The sequence below is a fragment of the Salvelinus fontinalis genome, unplaced genomic scaffold, assembly GCF_029448725.1.
Source record: "Salvelinus fontinalis isolate EN_2023a unplaced genomic scaffold, ASM2944872v1 scaffold_0199, whole genome shotgun sequence".
Classification (NCBI taxonomy): domain Eukaryota; kingdom Metazoa; phylum Chordata; class Actinopteri; order Salmoniformes; family Salmonidae; genus Salvelinus; species Salvelinus fontinalis.
Window position 1 is genome coordinate 90,467 of NW_026600408.1, and position 24,427 is coordinate 114,893.

A 24,427-nucleotide genomic window follows, 5' to 3' on the forward strand; every position below is an offset into this window, starting at 1 on the left:
AACACAGGACTAAGATCAAATCGTTCTACACCGGCTCCGACGCTCGTGGGATGTGGCAGATCTTGCAAACAATTACAGACTACATCAGGGAAGCACAGTCGAGAGCTGCCCAGTGACATGAACTAAACCACTTCTATACTCGCTTCGAGGCAAATAAGACCGAAACATGCATGAGAACACCAGCTGTTCTGGAAGACCGTGATCACACTCTCCGCAGCCGATGTGAGTAAGACCTTAAAACAGCAACATTCACAAGGCCGCAGGGCCAGACGGATTACCAGGACGTGTACTGCGAGCATGCGCTGACCCACTGGCAAGTGTCTTCACTGACATTTTCAACCTCTCCCTGTCCGAGTCTGTAATACCAACATGTTTCAAGCTGTTATGGGATTTTTATTGATAATGACTAAATTATTTCTACATTTCACTTAGAATTATAACTAAACAGAATACGACTATGTTACTGTATGGATGTATGACTCTTACTATAATCATAATACTGAGTATAATGTGTGGAGTTTTAGTTAAGAATTAAAACAAGGATTTTCTGTTCCTTGTTAGAAAGAATGGAGTCATCGTCAGACAGGCTGGAATGATGTGTTCCTTACAGGACATCCTGTCTCTGCCCATCATCAGACAGGCTGGAATGATGTGTTCCTCACAGGACATCCTGTCTCTGCCCAGGGAGGGGAGAGACCTGTCTCTACCCAGGGAGGTTAGAGACCTGTCTCTGCCCAGGGAGGGGAGCGACCTGTCTCTGCCCAGGGAGGGGAGCGACCTGTCTCTGCCCAGGGAGGGGAGCGACCTGTCTCTGCCCAGGGAGGGGAGCGACCTGTCTCTGCCCAGGGAGGGGAGCGACCTGTCTCTGCCCAGGGAGGGGAGAGACCTGTCTCTGCCCAGGGAGGGGAGAGACCTGTCTCTGCCCAGGGAGGTTAGAGACCTGTCTCTGCCCAGGGAGGTTAGAGACCTGTCTCTGCTCAGGGAGGTTAGAGACCTGTCTCTACTCAGGGAGGGGAGAGACCTGTCTCTGCCCAGGGAGGGGAGAGACCTGTCTCTGCCCAGGGAGGGGAGAGACCTGTCTCTGCCCAGGGAGGGGAGAGACCTGTCTCTGCCCAGGGAGGGGAGAGACCTGTCTCTGCCCAGGGAGGGGAGAGACCTGTCTCGGCCCAGGGAGGGGAGAGACCTGTCTCGACCCAGGGAGGGGAGAGACCTGTCTCGACCCAGGGAGGGGAGAGACCTGTCTCGACCCAGGGAGGGGAGAGACCTGTCTCGACCCAGGGAGGGGAGAGACCTGTCTCGACCCAGGGAGGGGAGAGACCTGTCTCGACCCAGGGAGGGGAGAGACCTGTCTCGACCCAGGGAGGGGAGAGACCTGTCTCGACCCAGGGAGGGGAGAGACCTGTCTCGACCCAGGGAGGGGAGAGACCTGTCTCGACCCAGGGAGGGGAGAGACCTGTCTCGACCCAGGGAGGGGAGAGACCTGTCTCGACCCAGGGAGGGGAGAGACCTGTCTCTACCCAGGGAGGGGAGAGACCTGTCTCTACCCAGGGAGGGGAGAGACCTGTCTCTACCCAGGGAGGGGAGAGACCTGTCTCTACCCAGGGAGGTTAGAGACCTGTCTCTGCCCAGGGAGGTTAGAGACCTGTCTCTGCCCAGGGAGGTTAGAGACCTGTCTCTACTCAGGGAGGGGAGAGACCTGTCTCTACTCAGGGAGGGGAGAGACCTGTCTCTACTCAGGGAGGGGAGAGACCTGTCTCTACTCAGGGAGGGGAGCGACCTGTCTCTGCCCAGGGAGGGGAGCGACCTGTCTCTGCCCAGGGAGGGGAGCGACCTGTCTCTGCCCAGGGAGGTTAGAGACCTGTCTCTACCCAGGGAGGGGAGCGACCTGTCTCTACCCAGGGAGGGGAGAGACCTGTCTCTACTCAGGGAGGGGAGAGACCTGTCTCTACCCAGGGAGGGGGGAGACCTGTCTCTACCCAGGGAGGGGGGAGACCTGTCTCTACCCAGGGAGGGGAGAGACCTGTCTCTACCCAGGGAGGGGAGAGACCTGTCTCTGCCAGGGAGGTTAGAGACCTGTCTCTACCAGGGAGGTGAGAGACCTGTCTCTACCCAGGGAGGGGGGAGACCTGTCTCGACCCAGGGAGGGGAGAGACCTGTCTCGACCCAGGGAGGGGAGAGACCTGTCTCGACCCAGGGAGGGGAGAGACCTGTCTCTACCCAGGGAGGGGAGAGACCTGTCTCTACCCAGGGAGGGGAGAGACCTGTCTCTACCCAGGGAGGGGAGAGACCTGTCTCGACCCAGGGAGGGGAGAGACCTGTCTCGGCCCAGGGAGGGGAGAGACCTGTCTCGGCCCAGGGAGGGGAGAGACCTGTCTCGGCCCAGGGAGGGGAGAGACCTGTCTCGGCCCAGGGAGGGGAGAGACCTGTCTCGGCCCAGGGAGGGGAGAGACCTGTCTCGGCCCAGGGAGGGGAGAGACCTGTCTCGGCCCAGGGAGGGGAGAGACCTGTCTCTACTCAGGGAGGCGAGAGACCTTGGGCTGGTCATATATTGTTTAACAGGTGACAGACAATGTAAGGAGGCTGTGAACTGTATTACCATTGTATCTGAGAGGAGGTAGGACATTTTAAAACCTATGACGTCATTATTATTATATAACCTGATGTAAATTGTACTATGGTCAGTACTCTCAAGAATAAACGCTATTGATTGATTGATTTTGAGACTGGTTTCTGTCCATTTTATGCAAATAAGCATCTTACAAATTATTATGAATGGGCAGAGTGTTTTAATTGAATTGATTGATGAACATAAAATAATTAAATTCCTTTAACACAAGCAGACCACCATAGAACCCGTGGCCAAGAACACGAAGGTAACCTGCCTAAACAACTACCGCCCCGTAGCACTCACGTCTGTAGCCATGAAGTGCTTTGAAAGGCTGGTCATGGCTCACATCAACACCATTCTCCCAGAAACCCTAGACCCACTCCATATTTGTATACCGCCCAAACAGATCCACAGATGACGCAATCTCTATTGCACTCCACACTGCCCTTTCCCAGCTGGACAAAAGGAACACCTATGTGAGAATGCTATTCATTAACTACAGCTCAGCGTTCAACACCATAGTGCCCACAAAGCTCATCACTAAGCTAAGGACCCTGTGACTGAACACCTCCCTCTGCAACTGGATCCTGGACTTCCTGACGGGCCGCCCCCAGGTGGTAAGAGTAGGTAACAACACAACCGCCACGCTGATCCTCAACACAGGGGCCCTTCCTTTACTCCCTGTTCCCTCATGACGGCACGGCCAGGCACGACTCCAACACCATCATTACGTTTGCTGATGACACAACAGTGGTAGGACTGATCACGGTCAACGATGAGACAGCCTATAGGGAGGAGGTCAGAGACCTGGCCGGGTGGTGCCAGAACAACAACCTCCCCCTCAACGTAACCAAGACTACGGAGATGATTGTGGACTACAGGAAAAGGAGGACCGAGCACGCCCCCATTCTCATCTACGGGGCTCTAGTGGAGCAGGTTGAGAGCTTCAAGTTCCTTGGTCACCACATCAACAACAAACTAACATTGTCCAAGCACACCAAGGCAGTCGTGAAGAGGGCATGACAAAGCCTATTCCCCCTCAGGAAACGAAAAAGATTTGTCATGGGTCCTGACATCCTCAAAAGGTTCTACAGCTGCACCATCGAGAGCATCCTGACTGGTTGCATCACTGCCTGGTATGGTAACTGCTCGGCCTCCGACCGCAAGGCACTAGAGGGTAGTGAGTACGGCTCAGTACATCACCTGGGCCAAGCTCCCTGCCATCCAGGACCTTTATACCAGGCGGTGTCAGAGGAAGGCCCTAAAAATTGCCAAAGACTCCAGCCACCCTAGTCATATACTGTCATCTCTGCTACCGCACAGCAAGCGGTACCGGAGCGCCAAGTCTAGGTCCAAGAGGCTTCTAAACAGCTTCTACACCCAAGCCATAAGACTCCTGAACACCTAATCAAATGGCTACCCAGACTATTTGCATTTCCCCCCCCTCTCTTTTACACCGCTGCTACTCTGTTATCATCTATGCAGTTACTTTAACAACTCTACCTACATGTACATATTACCTCAACTAACCGGTGCCCCCACACATTGACTCTGTACCGGTACCCCCTGTATATAGCCTCCACATTGACTCTGTACCGGTACCCCCTGTATATAGCCTCCACATTGACTCTGTACCGGTACCCCCTGTATATAGCCTCCACATTGACTCTGTACCGTAACACCCTGTATCTAGCCTCCACATTGACTCTGTACCGGTACCCCCTGTATCTAGCCTCCACATTGACTCTGTACCGGTACCCCCTGTATATATCCTCCACATTGACTCTGTACCGGTACCCCCTGTATATAGCCTCCACATTGACTCTGTACCGGTACCCCCTGTATATAGCTTCCACATTGACTCTGTACCGGTACCCCCTGTATATAGTCTCCACATTGACTCTGTACCGGTACCCCCTGTATATAGCCTCCACATTGACTCTGTACCGTAACACCCTGTATATAGCCTCCACATTGACTCTGTACCGGTACCCCCTGTATATAGCCTCCACATTGACTCTGTACCGTAACACCCTGTATATAGCCTCCACATTGACTCTGTACCGTAACACCCTGTATATAGCCTCCACATTGACTCTGTACTGGTACACCCTGTATATAGTCTCCACATTGACTCTGTACCGGGACCCCCTGTATATAGCCTCCACATTGACTCTGTACCGTAACACCCTGTATATAGCCTCCACATTGACTCTGTACCGGGACCCCCTGTATATAGCCTCCACATTGACTCTGTACCGTAACACCCTGTATATAGTCTCCACATTGACTCTGTACTGGTACCCCCTGTATATAGCCTCCACATTGACTCTGTACCGGTACCCCCTGTATATAGCCTCCACATTGACTCTGTACCGTAACACCCTGTATCTAGCCTCCACCTTGACTCTGTACCGGTACCCCCTGTATCTAGCCTCCACATTGACTCTGTACCGGTACCCCCTGTATATATCCTCCACATTGACTCTGTACCGGTACCCCCTGTATATAGCCTCCACATTGACTCTGTACCGGTACCCCCTGTATATAGCCTCCACATTGACTCTGTACCGGTACCCCCTGTATATAGTCTCCACATTGACTCTGTACCGGTACCCCCTGTATATAGCCTCCACATTGACTCTGTACCGTAACACCCTGTATATAGCCTCCACATTGACTCTGTACCGGTACCCCCTGTATATAGCCTCCACATTGACTCTGTACCGTAACACCCTGTATATAGCCTCCACATTGACTCTGTACCGTAACACCCTGTATATAGCCTCCACATTGACTCTGTACCGTAACACCCTGTATATAGTCTCCACATTGACTCTGTACTGGTACCCCCTGTATATAGCCTCCACATTGACTCTGTACTGGTACACCCTGTATATAGTCTCCACATTGACTCTGTACCGGGACCCCCTGTATATAGCCTCCACATTGACTCTGTACCGTAACACCCTGTATATAGTCTCCACATTGACTCTGTACTGGTACCCCCTGTATATAGCCTCCACATTGACTCTGTACCGGTACCCCCTGTATATAACCTCCACATTGACTCTGTACCAGTACCCCCTGTATATAGCCTCCACATTGACTCTGTACCGTAACACCCTGTATATAGCCTCCACATTGACTCTGTACCGTAACACCCTGTATATAGCCTCCACATTGACTCTGTACTGGTACACCCTGTACATAGCCTCCACATTGACTCTGTACTGGTACCCCCTGTATATAACCTCCACATTGACTCTGTACCAGTACCCCCTGTATATAGCCTCCACATTGACTCTGTACCGTAACACCCTGTATATAGCCTCCACATTGACTCTGTACCGTAACACCCTGTATATAGCCTCCACATTGACTCTGTACTGGTACACCCTGTATATAGCCTCCACATTGACTCTCTACCGTAATACCCTGTATATAGCCTCCACATTGACTCTGTACTGTAACACCCTGTATATAGCCTCCACATTGACTCTGTACCGGTACCCCCTGTATATAACCTCCACATTGACTCTGTACCGGTACCCCCTGCATATAGCCTCCACATTGACTCTGTACCGTAACACCCTGTATATAGCCTCCACATTGACTCTGTACCGTAATACCCTGTATATAGTCTCCACATTGACTCTGTACCGTAATACCCTGTATATAGTCTCCACATAGACTCTGTACCGTAACACCCTGTATATAGCCTCCACATTGACTCAGTACCGGTACCCCCTGTATATAGTCTCCACATTGACTCTGTACCGTAACACCCTGTAGTATATAGCCTCCACATTGACTCTGTACCGTAACACCCTGTAGTATATAGCCTCCACATTGACTCTGTACCGGTACCCCCCTGTATATAGCCTCCACATTGACTCTGTACCGGTACCCCCTGTATATAGCCTCCACATTGACTCTGTACCGTAACACCCTGTATATAGTCTCCACATTGACTCTGTACCGTAACACCCTGTATATAGCCTCCACATTGACTCTGTACCGTAACACCCTGTATATAGCCTCCACATTGACTCTGTACCGTAACACCCTGTATATAGCCTCCACATTGACTCTGTACCGGTACCCCCTGTATATAGCCTCCACATTGACTCTGTACCGTAACACCCTGTATATAGCCTCCACATTGACTCTGTACCGGTACCCCCTGTATATAGCCTCCACATTGACTCTGTACCGGTACCCCCTGTATATAGCCTCCACATCGACTCTGTACTGGTACACCCTGTATATAGTCTCCACATTGACTCTGTACCGTAATACCCTGTATATAGCCTCCACATTGACTCTGTACCGTAATACCCTGTATATAGCCTCCACATTGACTCTGTACCGGTACCCCCTGTATATAGCCTCCACATTGACTCTGTACCGGTACCACCTGTATATAGCCTCCACATTGACTCTGTACCGTAACACCCTGTATATAGCCTCCACATTGACTCTGTACCGTAACACCCTGTATATAGTCTCCACATTGACTCTGTACCGTAATATAGTCTCCACATTGTTATTTTACTGCTGCTCTATAATTACTTGTTACTTTTATTTCTTATTCTTATCTGTATTTTTTTGTTTTAACTGGTTAGGGGCTGGTAAGTAAGCATTTCACTGTGAGGTCTACTACACCTGTTGTATTCAGCAGTTCACTGTAAGGTCTACTACACCTGTTGTATTCAGCATTTCACTGTAAGGTCTACTACACCTGTTGTATTCAGCATTTCACTGTGAGGTCTAGTACACCTGTTGTATTCAGCATTTCACTGTGAGGTCTAGTACACCTGTTGTATTCAGCATTTCACTGTAAGGTCTACTACACCTGTTGTATTCAGCAGTTCACTGTAAGGTCTACTACACCTGTTGTATTCAGCATTTCACTATGAGGTCTACTACACCTGTTGTATTCAGCATTTCACTGTAAGGTCTACTACACCTGTTGTATTCAGCATTTCACTGTGAGGTCTACTACACCTGTTGTATTCAGCATTTCACTGTAAGGTCTACTACACCTGTTGTATTCAGCATTTCACTGTAAGGTCTACTACACCTGTTGTATTCAGCATTTCACTGTGAGGTCTACTACACCTGTTGTATTCAGCATTTCACTAAGGTCTACTACACCTGTTGTATTCGGCATTTCACTGTGAGGTCTACTACACCTGTTGTATTCAGCATTTCTGTGAGGTCTACTACACCTGTTGTATTCAGCATTTCACTATGAGGTCTACTACACCTGTTGTATTCAGCATTTCACTGTAATGTCTACTACACCTGTTGTATTCAGCATTTCACTGTGAGGTCTATTACACCTGTTGTATTCAGCATTTCACGGTAAGGTCTACTATACCTGTTGTATTCGGCATTTCACTGTAAGGTCTACTACACCTGTTGTATTCAGCATTTCACTGTAAGGTCTACTACACCTGTTGTATTCGGCATTTCACTGTAAGGTCTACTACACCTGTTGTATTCGGCATTTCACTGTAAGGTCTACTACACCTGTTGTATTCAGCATTTCACTATGAGGTCTACTACACCTGTTGTATTCAGCATTTCACTGTAAGGTCTACTACACCTGTTGTATTCAGCATTTCACTGTGAGGTCTACTACACCTGTTGTATTCAGCATTTCACTGTGAGGTCTACTACACCTGTTGTATTCAGCATTTCACTGTAAGGTCTACTACACCTGTTGTATTCGGCATTTCACTGTGAGGTCTACTACACCTGTTGTATTCAGCATTTCACTGTGAGGTCTACTACACCTGTATTATTCAGCATTTCACTGTGAGGTCTACTACACCTGTTGTATTCAGCATTTCACTGTCAGGTCTACTACACCTGTTGTATTCAGCATTTCACTGTGAGGTCTACTACACCTGTTGTATTCAGCATTTCACTGTAAGGTCTACTACACCTGTTGGTTAGGGTCATGTGACTAATACCATTTGATTTGAAACTTGGAACACTGATGACCTAGTATGATGTCATTACATCCTGTTCGTCACCTCAAGTCCAATCAGAATCATTCGCTGATCAGTTACCTTGACGTGTTCGGAGACATGTTGGTCGTACTTGTCTTGGTTTTTGAAGCCTCGGTCACACGGGTCACAGAAATGGGAAAACTCTGGTTCTTTTTTATTTTTCTGCTGGAAAACAAAACAAAACAAATTGAACCCATTTACAGTTAAATCAGCCAGTCACCCTGTTGGAGAGTGTTACACCGTCTAAGACGGGGACGGCTCAGCCAGTCACCCTGTTGGAGAGTGTTACACCGTCTAAGACGGGGACGGCTCAGCCAGTCACCCTGTTGGAGAGTGTTACACCGTCTAAGACGGGGACGGCTCAGCCAGTCACCCTGTTGGAGAGTGTTTCACCGTCTAAGACGGGGATGGCCAACTGATGGGGGCCACAAGAAAACAAATCATCATGAGGGGCCACAGTGGGTCTGTGTACCAACATCCATGAAGGGGTTAAAAAAGGAGTTTTAAGCCTCGAGGACATGGATTGTGTATGTGTGCTGTTCAGAGACAATAGTCGGTGCCAGACGCACAGGTTGGTGTCAAGAACTGCAAAGCTGCTGGGTTTTTCCACACTCAACCGTTTCCTGTGCATATAAAGAATTGTCCACCACCCAACTTGACAACTATGGGAAGCATTGGACTATGGGAAGCATTGGACTATGGGAAGCATTGGACTATGGGAAGCATTGGACTATGGGAAGCATTGAACTATGGGAAGCATTGAACTATGGGAAGCATTGAACTATGGGAAGCATTGAACTATGGGAAGCATTGGACTATGGGAAGCATTGGACTATGGGAAGCATTGGACTATGGGAAGCATTGGACTATGGGAAGCATTGGACTATGGGAAGCATTGGACAATCGGAAGCATTGGACTATGGGAAGCATTGGACTATGGGAAGCATTGAACTATGGGAAGCATTGAACTATGGGAAGCATTGAACTATGGGAAGCATTGGACTATGGGAAGCATTGGACTATGGGAAGCATTGGACTATGGGAAGCATTGGACTATGGGAAGCATTGAACTATGGGAAGCATTGGACTATGGGAAGCATTGGACTATGGGAAGCATTGGACTATGGGAAGCATTGGACTATGGGAAGCATTGGACTATGGGAAGCATTGAACTATGGGAAGCATTGAACTATGGGAAGCATTGAACTATGGGAAGCATTGAACTATGGGAAGCATTGAACTATGGGAAGCATTGGACTATGGGAAGCATTGGACTATGGGAAGCATTGGACTATGGGAAGCATTGGACTATGGGAAGCATTGGACTATGGGAAGCATTGGACTATGGGAAGCATTGGAGTCAACATGGGTCAGCATCCCTGCAGAACGCTTTCGACAAACTGAGGCTGTTCTGAGGGCAAAGAGGGAGGGGGGGGGGGGGGGGTTGCAACTCAATATTAGAAAAGATTCCCTAATATTTTATACACTCAGTGTACTTTGTATCCCTCATTTACTCAAGTGTTATTATTTTGACAGTTACCTGTAGATATATCAGAGACCTGGCTTTTGGTGTGATGGTGGATTTCCTACCTTTTTCCCGTGGTTGTTGGGACGACCATAGTCCTGCCTGTCGCCTCCATGTCCACGATGGAAGTTCTGGCCTGTGGGTCAAAGGTCAATACAACAATATTATGACATGTTACCTACTGCTGGGTGCAGTTCAGTCATCACCAATCTGACACTTCTGTTCCGTTAATGATGCAGGAGAAGAGAACCAGCATCTCCTCTGCCCAGATACTGGTTCAACCCAGACGTGAATCAGCATCTCCTCTGCCCAGATACTGGTTCAACCCAGACGTGAACCAGCATCTCCTCTGCCCAGATACTGGTTCAACCCAGACGTAAACCAGCATCTCCTCTGCCCAGATACTGGTTCAACCCAGACGTGAATCAGCATCTCCTCTGCCCAGATACTGGTTCAACCCAGACGTAAACCAGCATCTCCTCTGCCCAGATACTGGTTCAACCCAGACGTGAATCAGCATCTCCTCTGCCCAGATACTGGTTCAACCCAGACGTGAACCAGCATCTCCTCTGCCCAGATACTGGTTCAACCCAGACGTGAACCAGCATCTCCTCTGCCCAGATACTGGTTCAACCCAGACGTGAACCAGCATCTCCTCTGCCCAGATACTGGTTCAACCCAGACGTGAATCAGCATCTCCTCTGCCCAGATACTGGTTCAACCCAGACGTGAATCAGCATCTCCTCTGCCCAGATACTGGTTCAACCCAGACGTAAACCAGCATCTCCTCTGCCCAGATACTGGTTCAACCCAGACGTAAACCAGCATCTCCTCTGCCCAGATACTGGTTCAACCCAGACGTAAACCAGCATCTCCTCTGCCCAGATACTGGTTCAACCCAGACGTGAACCAGCATCTCCTCTGCCCAGATACTGGTTCAACCCAGACGTGAACCAGCATCTCCTCTGCCCAGATACTGGTTCAACCCAGCCCAAATGATAGATGTACATTATAAGGGGCCAAGCTTGGTCAGCCCTACCCCACTAAATGGCGTCATGAGGGTTTACTTCAACAGACCTGATTGGTTTAGGTAGTCCACCAGGGGCTCTCAGCCAGGCACGTGTCAACCTATGGACCGTGCAAAGAAGCCTCTTTACCAGGCCGCTGCTAGTACCATAACTCTCCTAGTTAGTATAATACTCACCATATGAGCCTCTGGGTCGACCTGGTCCGGGCCCGCCGTTCCAGTGTTCTCCCTGGCCGTTGTATCTCCACGGCTCGGACGGTGGTTCGTACCAGTTCCACATACCGGGCTGGAAGTTGCTAGGTGGTGGAAGGAACGTTGGCGGTCTCACCATCGAACCCGGAGGAGGAGAGACAAAGTTCGGCGGAGGGTAGCTTCCAAAATCATTCATGATGTAGGTGGCGCCTCTTCTTCAATGTTATGTCGATTAAATTATTTTGTATAAATGTTTGTCCAGCTACGACCACTGAGGTATAATAAGAACGGCTACAACACATGTGTGTGTTTTTCTGCTCCAGTTGCCGCGTTCACGTGATAGTCGTAACTAGGAAACTCTGAAATTTCCGACTATACAAGTATTGGTTGTACTTAAATACACGTGCCGCTTTCAACCAGTCAGCAAGCCGGACATTTCTGAGTTTCCTGGTTCCGACTAGCACATGAACGCGACAAGTTTACATCTGCAAAGCGTGTTCCACCAGACTGAACGTCATATCCGCTAGTTTACACCAACCAAAAACAATTCAATAATATCATTATTTGAAGTAACAACGATTTAGGCATAATGAAAATGTACCATAACTCATGTAGTTTATGAAACCTAACTCATGTAGAATTATATCTGCCCTATTTACATAGTGATTGAACACTGGTCACTTTAAGAAGATTGACATAGTGTTTTACCCCACTTCATATGTATATACAGTATTCTAATCAAGGCTCATGCCATAGAGCCCCACTGTAGAGGCGTCATTATACCCATAAAACCTAGCGGTCAAAGAGGGAAATGGTTCCAGTGTTTTTTCCACCATTGATTTTTCCCACAGGGGATATTAGAAACACTTGAGATAAGGGCCGTGTTTCTCGCACGCTTACCCCGGCGTTACGTTTTCATAACCTTCTAAATCTCTCTCAGACAAGGGGATTTTTAACAATATATTAGTCTCAATTTACTCTCAGATTCGAAAATACTAATTATCATCAAAGCAGACATCATGCAAAACTGCAACTGCCTGCGAGCTCCTGCATGTCATCTCTCGCTGACACCTTTGCTAACAGGTATTGTGTCAATTTAAAATTGTATAAGACAGTTCACAGAATTGTCCATTTAAAAAATGTGGCCAATTTATTATTTACTACATTTAGCTAACATTAGATAGTTAATCCAGAGATTCTTACCTTTGCCTTGATGCAGCATACCACCCTGCATACCACTGCTGGCTTGCTTCTGAAGCTAAGCAGTGTTGGTTCTGGTCAGTCCCTGGATGGGAGACCAGATGCTGCTGGAAGTGGTGTTGGAGGGCCAGTAGGAGGCACTCTTTCCTCTGGTCTAAAAAATATCCCAATGCCCCAGGGCAGTGATTGGGGACACTGCCCTGTGTAGGGTGCTGTCTTTTGGATGGGAAGTTAAACGGGTGTCCTGACTCTCTGAGGTCATTAAAGATCCCATGGCACTTATCGTAAGACTAGGGGTGTTAACCCCGGTGTCCTGGCTAAATTCCCAATCTCGCCCTCAAACCATCATGGTCACCTAATAATCCCCAGTTTACAATTGGCTCATTCATCCCCCTCCTCTCCCCTGTAACTATTCCCCAGGTCGTTGCTGCAAATGAGAACGTGTTCTCAGTCAACTTACCTGTTAAAATAACGGTAAAATAAATAAAAAATAAAATTCGGCAGTCTCGTCCAGATCATCAGGATATTTGTAGTTCTTTATGATAGCCACATTAGCAACTAATTAGCATTTCCTTTTGGGGGGGGGGGGGGGGGCGAATACAGTCGAATATATTGATAAAAGTAATCTTTTCCCGAGAGAGATTTAGATGGGTATCAAAACGTCACACCAAGGTAAGCTTATGTAACAGTATAACTTTAAACCGTCCCCTCGCCCCGACCCGGGCGCGAACCAGGGACCCTCTGCACACATCGACAACAGTCACCCACGAAGCAGCGTTACCCATCGCTCCACAAAAGCCACGGCCCTTGCAAAGCAAGGGGCAACACTACTTAAGTCTCAGAGCAAGTGACGTAACTGATTGAAATGCTACTAGCGCGTACCCGCTAACTAGCTAGCCATTTCACATCCGTTACACTCACCCCCCTTTCAACCTCCTCCTTTTCCGCAGCAACCAGTGATCCGGGTCACGGCACCAATGTAACAGTATAACTTTAAACCGTCCCCTCGCCCCGACCCGGGCGCGAACCAGGGACCCTCTGCACACATCGACAACAGTCACCCACGAAGCAGCGTTACCCATCGCTCCACAAAAGCCACGGCCCTTGCAAAGCAAGGGGCAACACTACTTAAGTCTCAGAGCAAGTGACGTAACTGATTGAAATGCTACTAGCGCGTACCCGCTAACTAGCTAGCCATTTCACATCCGTTACACTTACACGAAACATGAATGGTGGAAAAAACGATTGGAACCATTTCCCTGTTTGACCGCTAGGTTTTACGGGTATTATGACTCATACTGTGGTACTTTATATAACTACTGCTGTACACACCTTTTCTATTGATATACTGTCCATAATGTCTATACACACCATCATATATATATTTACATTCCCGTCTAGGTAGCCTAGTGGTTAATGTTGGGCCAGTAACAGAAAGTTCCCGGTTTTGAATACCCAAGCCTACAAGGTAAAACAATCTGTTGATGTGCCCTTGAGCAAGGCATTTAACCTTAATTTGCTCTGTACTACTATAGCTGACCCTGTAAAACAACTAACCGGTGTGTGACAGTAAACTTTTATATATACTGTAATGAAACAGCAGGGAGCAGGTCTCGAACCCTCGACCTCCTAGCCCGAGGTCCGGCGCGCTATCGACTGTGCCGCAAAAGCATGCTCGAGCGGCAGAGTCGATTTCCGTGCTTATAAACCCAGGGTCGTTACAATACGTTTTTATTTGATTTGATTAATTCCTGTCTTATTTTGGGGGGATTCGCGTCTATCGTCTTGTACTGCAAGGTTTTACTGTATGGAACATGCACTGTTGGCGCTAGGAACTTTAAGCACGATAACAACTGCAAAATACGTGTACGCGGTTGGCGACCAAAATGTTCGAGTCTGATTTGTTTGTCTCGAAATAAGTTCCCGCTGCCACTTCTCGCGATGTTGGAGAGAGGACGTGCTTCCGGGTGAGGCACACAGATCACCGCGTGGAACACTTCTCTATTGGAACTGCGACTAGCGAAGGATCACTAGGAGAGAGTTTTGTTTCGGGTTTAAACGGTGAAAAAGCGTCAGAGATGCTTGTTTTATTTGAAACCGCTGCTGGTTATGCAATATTTAAAGTGAGTATTTAGCTAAAGTTATATTCTAAATTCTAATCATTTTAGATGGGTGCATGACAATTTTTATAATTTAACCTGGTTCGCGGTGTAATTAGCTAGATAAATACGTTGTTTTCCTGGAGTAACTAGATATTGTTTTAAAATACAAAGTATTTCAATGTTAAGAACTGTTTCACATTGTTTACAGTACACATGGCTTCTCTATTAAGGTCCTCGTGGTAATTATCTCATGCAAACCTTTACCGCAACTGGGCCTTCTCATTCAACACGCTGTAGTTATTAAGCAACCACGTTGCATGTGGCAAGTTAGCAAGCTAAGTTGTCCATATCTGCTGGATATAGAGATCCTTTAGTACCTTGGACTTGGCTTTTGTAATTATGCAACTATTTGAACCCGTTTATATTTTAGAAGTTAATTGATTTATTTTGTTGCCAATGCTTACCTAACATTTCAAATAGGCGTATCTTCCTAGCCTAGTTAGCATAACTGGTGCGTGGTACTTTGGAAGGACCTCGTGCGGGCTTTCTAGTCACCCTTTACAGATCATGACCCAGTTGACACATGTAAACCGAGTTGAGTTAAATGCAAGTAATGAATGGTGTACTTGATAGAAACCTTGTTTTATTTCAGGTCCTAGATGAGTCAAAACTCCAAGAGGTGGACAGTTTATGGAAGGAGTTCGAGACGCCGGAGAAGGCCAACAAAGTGTGAGTTTTGGCCCCAGATCTGGAGAAAGGAGTGTTTTTAGATTCGAGGGAATACGTTGTCAATGAACAGTAGTATTACACATTATCAGCATAAGGAACATGTTTCTGGAGTTGACAAATAACATGTCGCCACCATTTCTCCTTCCAGAGTGAAGTTGAAGCATTTTGAGAAGTTCCAGGACACAACAGAGGCTTTGGCAGGTAAACAATACTTTCACCTCTCCTGTTGTTGCTCACTATAGTGTACCCGTTAGTGCACACGGGCTGTCGGCGTTAAGGCTTCTGCTTCAGCTAGGTGAACCAAAAGTGTGCTCGTATACTCCCTTAAAAGACCTTCGCTTGAAAAATGAGAAAAGCTGCAATAGTAGTATTTGTCCATCTTGAGACGCCGTAGCCAGTATTAATTGAAGATGGCTCAAGAAATGTCTTTTTTTATTTTTTTTATATATATATATATATATATATATATATATATATATATATATATATATATATATTTTACATCTAAGTAAGCTGTTTGGTGCTGTATTTATGAAGTTAGAAAATGTCGTTGAAGTGTGCACAAACAGCTGGGGGGAAACCCTGACTGAAGACCAAACACGTTTACAAGATATGCACTAACTATTACATTTACATTACAACTATTCCCACCTGTTTGTGATGGGAAGCATGCAGAAGCCTTTAGGTGTCTGAATCAACCATGTGGTCATTCAGCAGTATTCCTCACTACCACTGAGACCTCAGCTAACCGTAACCACCGTGACAAACACTGACCGCAGCCAGGTGTTCAACTCACCCTCCTAACAACCATGTGGTCATTCAGCAGTATTCCTCACTACCACTGAGACCCCAGCTAACCGTAACAAACACTGACCGCAGCCAGGTGTTCAACTCACCCTCCTAACAACCATGTGGTCATTCAGCAGTATTCCTCACTACCCCTGAGACCCCAGCTAACCGTAACCACCCTAACAAACACTGACCGCAGCCAGGTGTTCAACTCACCCTCCTAACAACCATGTGGTCATTCAGCAGTATTCCTCACTACCCCTGAGACCTCGGCTAACCGTAACCACCCTAACAAACACTGACCGCAGCCAGGTGTTCAACTCACCCTCCTAACAACCATGTGGATTCTATGAATTAATACCAATGTCCTGTGTGTCTTCTTGTTGGAACTATAAGTCGTTTGTATATGTAGTGTATGTGGACACCCTGTCCAATTAGTGGATTCGGCTATTTTAGCCACACCCTTTGCTGACAGGTGTATAAAAGCACACGGCCATGCAATCTCCATAGACAAACATTACTGTCCGAGCAGCTCACAGATCACTGCACCTGAACATAGCCCATCTGTAAACAGCCTATCTACCTCATCCCCATACTGTATTTATTTATCTTGCTCCTTTGCACCCCAGTATCTCTACTAGCACATTCATCTTCTGCACATCCTACCATTCCAGTGTTTAATTGCTATATTGTAATTACTTCGCCACCAGGGCCTATTTATTGCCTTACCTCCCTTATCTCACCTCATTTGCCCACACTGTATTATTGACTGTATTTTTGTTTATGTGTAACTCTGTGTTGTTGTATGTGTCGAACTGCTTTGCTTTATCTTGGCCAGGTCGCTGTTGTAAATGAGAACTTGTTCTCAACTGGCCACCTGGTTAAATAAAAGTGAAATGTATATATTTTTTTATATTGGCAGTAGAATGGCCTTACTGAAGAGCTCAGTAACTTGCCACCTTTCCAACAAGTCAGTTTGTCAGATTTCTGCCTTACTAGAGCTGTCCCGGTCAACTAAGTGCTGTTATTGGGAAAATGGAAATGTCTAGGAGCAACAACGGCTCGGCCGCAAAGTGGTAGACCACACAAGCTCACAGAACAGGACTCCAGAGCGCTGAAGCGCGTAGCGTGTACATGTCTCTCCTGTCTTCATGTTGTAACTATATAACACATCGTCTCTCCTGTCTTCGTGTTGTAACATCGTCTCTCCTGTCTTCGTGTTGTAACTATATAACACATCGTCTCTCCTGTCTTCGTGTTGTAACATCGTCTCTCCTGTCTTCATGTTGTAACTATATAACACATCGTCTCTCCTGTCTTCGTGTTGTAACATCGTCTCTCCTGTCTTCGTGTTGTAACATCGTCTCTCCTGTCTTCGTGTTGTAACATCGTCTCTCCTGTCTTCGTGTTGTAACATCGTCTCTCCTGTCTTCGTGTTGTAACATCGTCTCTCCTGTCTTCGTGTTGTAACATCGTCTCTCCTGTCTTCGTGTTGTAACTATATAACACATCGTCTCTCCTGTCTTCGTGTTGTAACTATATAACACATCGTCTCTCCTGTCTTCGTGTTGTAACATCGTCTCTCCTGTCTTCGTGTTGTAACTATATAACACATCGTCTCTCCTGTCTTCGTGTTGTAACTATATAACACATCGTCTCTCCTGTCTTCGTGTTGTAACTATATAACACATCGTCTCTCCTGTCTTCGTGTTGTAACTATATAACACATCGTCTCTCCTGTCTTCGTGTTGTAACTATATAACACATCGTCTCTCCTGTCTTCGTGTTGTAACTATATAACACATCGTCTCTCCTGTCTTCGTGTTGTAACATCGTCTCTCATGTCTTCGTGTTGTAACATCGTCTCTCCTGTCTTCGTGTTGTAACATCGTCTCTCCTGTCTTCGTGTTGTAACATCGTCTCGCCTGTCTTCGTGTTGTAACTATATAACACATCGTCTCTCCTGTCTTCGTGTTGTAACTATATAACACATCGTCTCTCCTGTCTTCGTGTTGTAACTATATAACACATCGTCTCTCCTGTCTTCGTGTTGTAACTATATAACACATCGTCTCTCCTGTCTTCGTGTTGTAACTATATAACACATCGTCTCTCCTGTCTTCGTGTTGTAACTATATAACACATCGTCTCTCCTGTCTTCGTGTTGTAACTATATAACACATCGTCTCTCCTGTCTTCGTGTTGTAACTATATAACACATCGTCTCTCCTGTCTTCGTGTTGTAACTATATAACACATCGTCTCTCCTGTCTTCGTGTTGTAACTATATAACACATCGTCTCTCCTGTCTTCGTGTTGTAACTATATAACACATCGTCTCTCCTGTCTTCGTGTTGTAACTATATAACACATCGTCTCTCCTGTCTTCGTGTTGTAACTATATAACGCATCGTCTCTCCTGTCTTCGTGTTGTAACTATATAACGCATCGTCTCTCCTGTCTTCGTGTTGTAACTATATAACGCATCGTCTCTCCTGTCTTCGTGTTGTAACTATATAACGCATCGTCTCTCCTGTCTTCGTGTTGTAACATCGTCTCTCCTGTCTTCGTGTTGTAACATCGTCTCTCCTGTCTTCGTGTTGTAACTATATAACACATCGTCTCTCCTGTCTTCGTGTTGTAACATCGTCTCTCCTGTCTTCGTGTTGTAACTATATAACACATCGTCTCTCCTGTCTTCGTGTTGTAACATCGTCTCTCCTTCGTGTTGTAACATCGTCTCTCCTGTCTTCGTGTTGTAACTATATAACACATCGTCTCTCCTGTCTTCGTGTTGTAACATCGTCTCTCCTGTCTTCGTGTTGTAACATCGTCTCTCCTGTCTTCGTGTTGTAACATCGTCTCTCCTGTCTTCGTGTTGTAACATCGTCTCTCCTGTCTTCGTGTTGTAACATCGTCTCTCCTGTCTTCGTGTTGTAACTATATAACGCATCGTCTCTCCTGTCTTCGTGTTGTAACTATATAACGCATCGTCTCTCCTGTCTTCGTGTTGTAACTATATAACGCATCGTCTCTCCTGTCTTCGTGTTGTAACTATATAACACATCGTCTCTCCTGTCTTCGTGTTGTAACATCGTCTCTCCTGTCTTCGTGTTGTAACATCGTCTCTCCTGTCTTCGTGTTGTAACTATATAACACATCGTCTCTCCTGTCTTCGTGTTGTAACTATATAACACATCGTCTCTCCTGTCTTCGTGTTGTAACATCGTCTCTCCTGTCTTCGTGTTGTAACATCGTCTCTCCTGTCTTCGTGTTGTAACTATATAACACATCGTCTCTCCTGTCTTCGTGTTGTAACATCGTCTCTCCTGTCTTCGTGTTGTAACATCGTCTCTCCTGTCTTCGTGTTGTAACTATATAACACATCGTCTCTCCTGTCTTCGTGTTGTAACTATATAACACATCGTCTCTCCTGTCTTCGTGTTGTAACATCGTCTCTCCTGTCTTCGTGTTGTAACATCGTCTCGCCTGTCTTCGTGTTGTAACTATATAACACATCGTCTCCTGTCTTCGTGTTGTAACTATATAACACATCGTCTCTCCTGTCTTCGTGTTGTAACTATATAACACATCGTCTCTCCTGTCTTCGTGTTGTAACATCGTCTCTCCTGTCTTCGTGTTGTAACATCGTCTCTCCTGTCTTCGTGTTGTAACTATATAACACATCGTCTCTCCTGTCTTCGTGTTGTAACTATATAACACATCGTCTCTCCTGTCTTCGTGTTGTAACTATATAACACATCGTCTCCTGTCTTCGTGTTGTAACTATATAACACATCGTCTCTCCTGTCTTCGTGTTGTAACTATATAACACATCGTCTCTCCTGTCTTCGTGTTGTAACTATATAACGCATCGTCTCTCCTGTCTTCGTGTTGTAACTATATAACACATCGTCTCTCCTGTCTTCGTGTTGTAACATCGTCTCTCCTGTCTTCGTGTTGTAACATCGTCTCTCCTGTCTTCGTGTTGTAACTATATAACACATCGTCTCTCCTGTCTTCCTGTTGTAACTATATAACACATCGTCTCTCCTGTCTTCATGTTGTAACTATATAACACATCGTCTCTCCTGTCTTCGTGTTGTAACTATATAACACATCGTCTCTCCTGTCTTCGTGTTGTAACTATATAACACATCGTCTCTCCTGTCTTCGTGTTGTAACATCGTCTCTCCTGTCTTCGTGTTGTAACTATATAACACATCGTCTCTCCTGTCTTCGTGTTGTAACTATATAACACATCGTCTCTCCTGTCTTCGTGTTGTAACTATATAACACATCGTCTCTCCTGTCTTCGTGTTGTAACATCGTCTCTCCTGTCTTCGTGTTGTAACATCGTCTCTCCTGTCTTCGTGTTGTAACTATATAACACATCGTCTCTCCTGTCTTCGTGTTGTAACTATATAACACATCGTCTCTCCTGTCTTCGTGTTGTAACTATATAACACATCGTCTCTCCTGTCTTCGGGTTGTAACTATATAACGCATCGTCTCTCCTGTCTTCGTGTTGTAACATCGTCTCTCCTGTCTTCGTGTTGTAACTATATAACACATCGTCTCTCCTGTCTTTGTGTTGTAACTATATAACGCATCGTCTCTCCTGTCTTCGTGTTGTAACTATATAACGCATCGTCTCTCCTGTCTTCGTGTTGTAACTATATAACGCATCGTCTCTCCTGTCTTCGTGTTGTAACTATATAACGCATCGTCTCTCATGTCTTCGTGTTGTAACTATATAACACATCGTCTCTCATGTCTTCGTGTTGTAACTATATAACGCATCGTCTCTCCTGTCTTCGTGTTGTAACTATATAACGCATCGTCTCTCCTGTCTTCGTGTTGTAACTATATAACACATCGTCTCCTGTCTTCGTGTTGTAACTATATAACGCATCGTCTCTCCTGTCTTCGTGTTGTAACATCGTCTCTCCTGTCTTCGTGTTGTAACTATATAACACATCGTCTCTCCTGTCTTCGTGTTGTAACTATATAACACATCGTCTCTCCTGTCTTCGTGTTGTAACTATATAACACATCGTCTCTCCTGTCTTCGTGTTGTAACATCGTCTCTCCTGTCTTCGTGTTGTAACTATATAACACATCGTCTCTCCTGTCTTCGTGTTGTAACTATATAACACATCGTCTCTCCTGTCTTCGTGTTGTAACTATATAACACATCGTCTCCTGTCTTCGTGTTGTAACTATATAACGCATCGTCTCTCCTGTCTTCGTGTTGTAACATCGTCTCTCCTGTCTTCGTGTTGTAACATCGTCTCTCCTGTCTTCGTGTTGTAACTATATAACACATCGTCTCTCCTGTCTTCGTGTTGTAACTATATAACACATCGTCTCTCCTGTCTTCGTGTTGTAACTATATAACACATCGTCTCTCCTGTCTTCGGGTTGTAACTATATAACGCATCGTCTCTCCTGTCTTCGTGTTGTAACATCGTCTCTCCTGTCTTCGTGTTGTAACTATATAACACATCGTCTCTCCTGTCTTTGTGTTGTAACTATATAACGCATCGTCTCTCCTGTCTTCGTGTTGTAACTATATAACGCATCGTCTCTCCTGTCTTCGTGTTGTAACTATATAACGCATCGTCTCTCCTGTCTTCGTGTTGTAACTATATAACACATCGTCTCTCCTGTCTTCGTGTTGTAACTATATAACACATCGTCTCTCCTGTCTTCGTGTTGTAACTATATAACGCATCGTCTCTCCTGTCTTCGTGTTGTAACTATATAACACATCGTCTCTCCTGTCTTCGTGTTGTAACTATATAACACATCGTCTCTCCTGTCTTCGGGTTGTAACTATATAACGCATCGTCTCTCCTGTCTTCGTGTTGTAACTGTAACACATCGTCTCTCCTGTGCCCAGCGGCCACTGCCATGACGGAAGGGAAGATGGGGAAGAGTCTGAAGAAGATCCTGAAGAAAGTGGTGGCTAAAGAAGCTCATGAACAGCTGGCCATCAGCGACGCTAAGCTGGGGGGCGTCATCAAGGAGAAGTTGAACCTGAGCTGTGTCCACAGCCCTGCGGTGGCAGAGCTGATGAGAGGCATCAGGACACAGATGGAGGCCCTGATCACTGGGCTGCCCCCCCGGGAGATCAGCGCCATGTCTCTGGGACTGGCTCACAGGTAGGGTGAAACACACACCACTTGGTGTTTTTGGGGATTTATTAGGATCCCATTAGATGACGCCAACTGGTCTTACAACAAAAGATATTACAGACGAAACACTTTATAATTTACTTACGTTGATATGTAGTGTGTGGTGTTGCCGATGATTATATCATGCTGTCTGAAACCTCGTGTGGATTTCCTCAGCATTCGTCACTACCCCTGAGGCAGCACCTCTCTGTCGTATTCATAAGACCTGAAAGGCTGCTATGGCAGGTCCTGATCTGTTTCTCTTTCCTCAGTTTGTCCCGTTACAAGCTGAAGTTCAGCCCTGACAAAGTGGATACCATGATAGTTCAAGCTATCTGTAAGTACCTCCTCTTAGATTAGGGATGGGCGACTTTGATGGGGTCGGGGGGGCACAAGAACCTCGAGGGGCCGCACACATCCCACATCATTACACCCCCCCCCCCCCCCATCTTGACAGCAGAACATTTTAGCCCCTCACGAGACAGTGAAGATAGGTTCACTTTTAGCTTTCATTCCTACACATTCTACTATAGAACATTCTGCTATGGAACATTCTGCTATAGAACATTCTGCTATAGAACATTCTGCTATAGAGTATTCTGCTATAGAACATTCTGCTATAGAACATCCTGCTATAGAACATTCTGCTATAGAACATTCTGCTGTAGAGTATCCTGCTATAGAGTATCCTGCTATAGAGTATCCTGCTATAGAGTATTCTGCTATAGAGTATTCTGCTATAGAGTATTCTGCTATAGAGTATCCTGCTATAGAGTATCCTGCTATAGAGTATTCTGCTATAGAGTATCCTGCTATAGAACATTCTGCTATAGAGTATCCTGCTATAGAGTATCCTGCTATAGAGTATTCTGCTATAGAGTATTCTGCTATAGAGTATTCTGCTATAGAACATTCTGCTATAGAACATTCTGCTATAGAACATTCTGCTATAGAACATTCTGCTGTAGAACATTCTGCTGTAGAACGTTCTGCTGTAGAACGTTCTGCTGTAGAGCGTTCTGCCGTAGAGCGTCCTGCCGTAGAGCGTCCTGCCGTAGAGCGTCCTGCCGTAGAGCGTCCTGCCGTAGAGCGTCCTGCCGTAGAGCGTCCTGCCGTAGAGCGTCCTGCCGTAGAGCGTCCTGCCGTAGAGCGTCCTGCCGTAGAGCGTCCTGCCGTAGAGCGTCCTGCCGTAGAGCGTCCTGCCGTAGAGCGTCCTGCCGTAGAGCGTCCTGCCGTAGAGCGTCCTGCCGTAGAGCGTCCTGCCGTAGAGCGTCCTGCCGTAGAGCGTCCTGCCGTAGAGCGTCCTGCCGTAGAGCGTCCTGCCGTAGAGCGTCCTGCCGTAGAGCGTCCTGCCGTAGAGCGTCCTGCCGTAGAGTATCTGCTATTAGTAACTAGTGGTCTGTAACAGGTGTAACTAGCGGTCTGTGACAGGTGTAACTAGCGGTCTGTGACAGGTGTAACTAGCGGTCTGTGACAGGTGTAACTAGTGGTCTGTAACTAGTGGTCTGTGACAGGTGTAACTAGTGGTCTGTAACTAGTGGTCTGTGACAGGTGTAACTAGTGGTCTGTAACTAGTGGTCTGTGACAGGTGTAACTAGCGGTCTGTGACAGGTGTAACTAGCGGTCTGTGACAGGTGTAACTAGTGGTCTGTAACTAGTGGTCTGTGACAGGTGTAACTAGTGGTCTGTAACTAGTGGTCTGTGACAGGTGTAACTAGTGGTCTGTGACAGGTGTAACTAGTGGTCTGTAACTAGTGGTCTGTGACAGGTGTAACTAGTGGTCTGTGACAGGTGTAACTAGTGGTCTGTAACTAGTTGTCTGTGACAGGTGTAACTAGCGGTCTGTGACAGGTGTAACTAGCGGTCTGTGACAGGTGTAACTAGCGGTCTGTGACAGGTGTAACTAGCGGTCTGTGACAGGTGTAACTAGCGGTCTGTGACAGGTGTAACTAGCGGTCTGTGACAGGTGTAACTAGCGGTCTGTGACAGGTGTAACTAGCGGTCTGTGACAGGTGTAACTAGCGGTCTGTGACAGGTGTAACTAGCGGTCTGT

The 24,427-nt window shown here is 46.6% G+C and overlaps 3 protein-coding genes across 4 annotated transcripts in view; 2 read left to right on the forward strand and 1 right to left on the reverse strand.

Moving 5' to 3' along the window:
• The window catches only part of LOC129844364 (FMR1-interacting protein NUFIP1-like), a 31,659-nt gene extending 19,787 nt beyond the window's left edge, over nucleotides 1–11,872 (reverse strand). Inside the window, exons 1-3 of one of the 2 annotated variants that reach the window (XM_055912684.1) lie at nucleotides 11,361–11,872; nucleotides 10,222–10,292; nucleotides 8,692–8,793 (exon numbers count right to left, since the gene is read on the reverse strand). In XM_055912684.1, the coding sequence (XP_055768659.1) occupies nucleotides 8,692–8,793; nucleotides 10,222–10,292; nucleotides 11,361–11,571 (384 nt within the window). In that variant the 5' untranslated portion in view covers nucleotides 11,572–11,872. Of the gene's footprint in view, nucleotides 1–8,691; nucleotides 8,797–10,221; nucleotides 10,293–11,360 lie in introns of both variants that reach the window. The other variant, XM_055912683.1, reaches the window with a different exon arrangement.
• A 2,644-nt stretch (nucleotides 11,873–14,516) lies between these two features.
• nop58 (NOP58 ribonucleoprotein homolog (yeast)) overlaps nucleotides 14,517–24,427 on the forward strand; it is a gene marked incomplete in the record, with an annotated part of 21,082 nt that continues 11,171 nt past the window's right edge. Inside the window, 5 exon segments of the mRNA XM_055912681.1 lie at nucleotides 14,517–14,698; nucleotides 15,330–15,406; nucleotides 15,555–15,607; nucleotides 22,101–22,362; nucleotides 22,647–22,711. Of these exon segments, the coding sequence (XP_055768656.1) occupies nucleotides 14,654–14,698; nucleotides 15,330–15,406; nucleotides 15,555–15,607; nucleotides 22,101–22,362; nucleotides 22,647–22,711 (502 nt within the window).
• LOC129844363 (keratin-associated protein 4-7-like) lies at nucleotides 22,731–24,421 on the forward strand. Its single transcript, XM_055912682.1, has 2 exons — nucleotides 22,731–23,851; nucleotides 23,963–24,421. The coding sequence occupies exon 1, from the start codon at nucleotides 22,750–22,752 to the stop codon at nucleotides 23,767–23,769; it is 1,020 nt and encodes a 339-aa protein (XP_055768657.1). The 5' UTR covers nucleotides 22,731–22,749; the 3' UTR covers nucleotides 23,770–23,851; nucleotides 23,963–24,421.

Excerpts from the sequence above, each read along its gene's own strand:
- LOC129844363 (XM_055912682.1), top strand. The coding sequence starts at position 22,750 with ATGGGGTCGGGGGGGCACAAGAACCTCGAGGGGCCGCACACATCCCAC.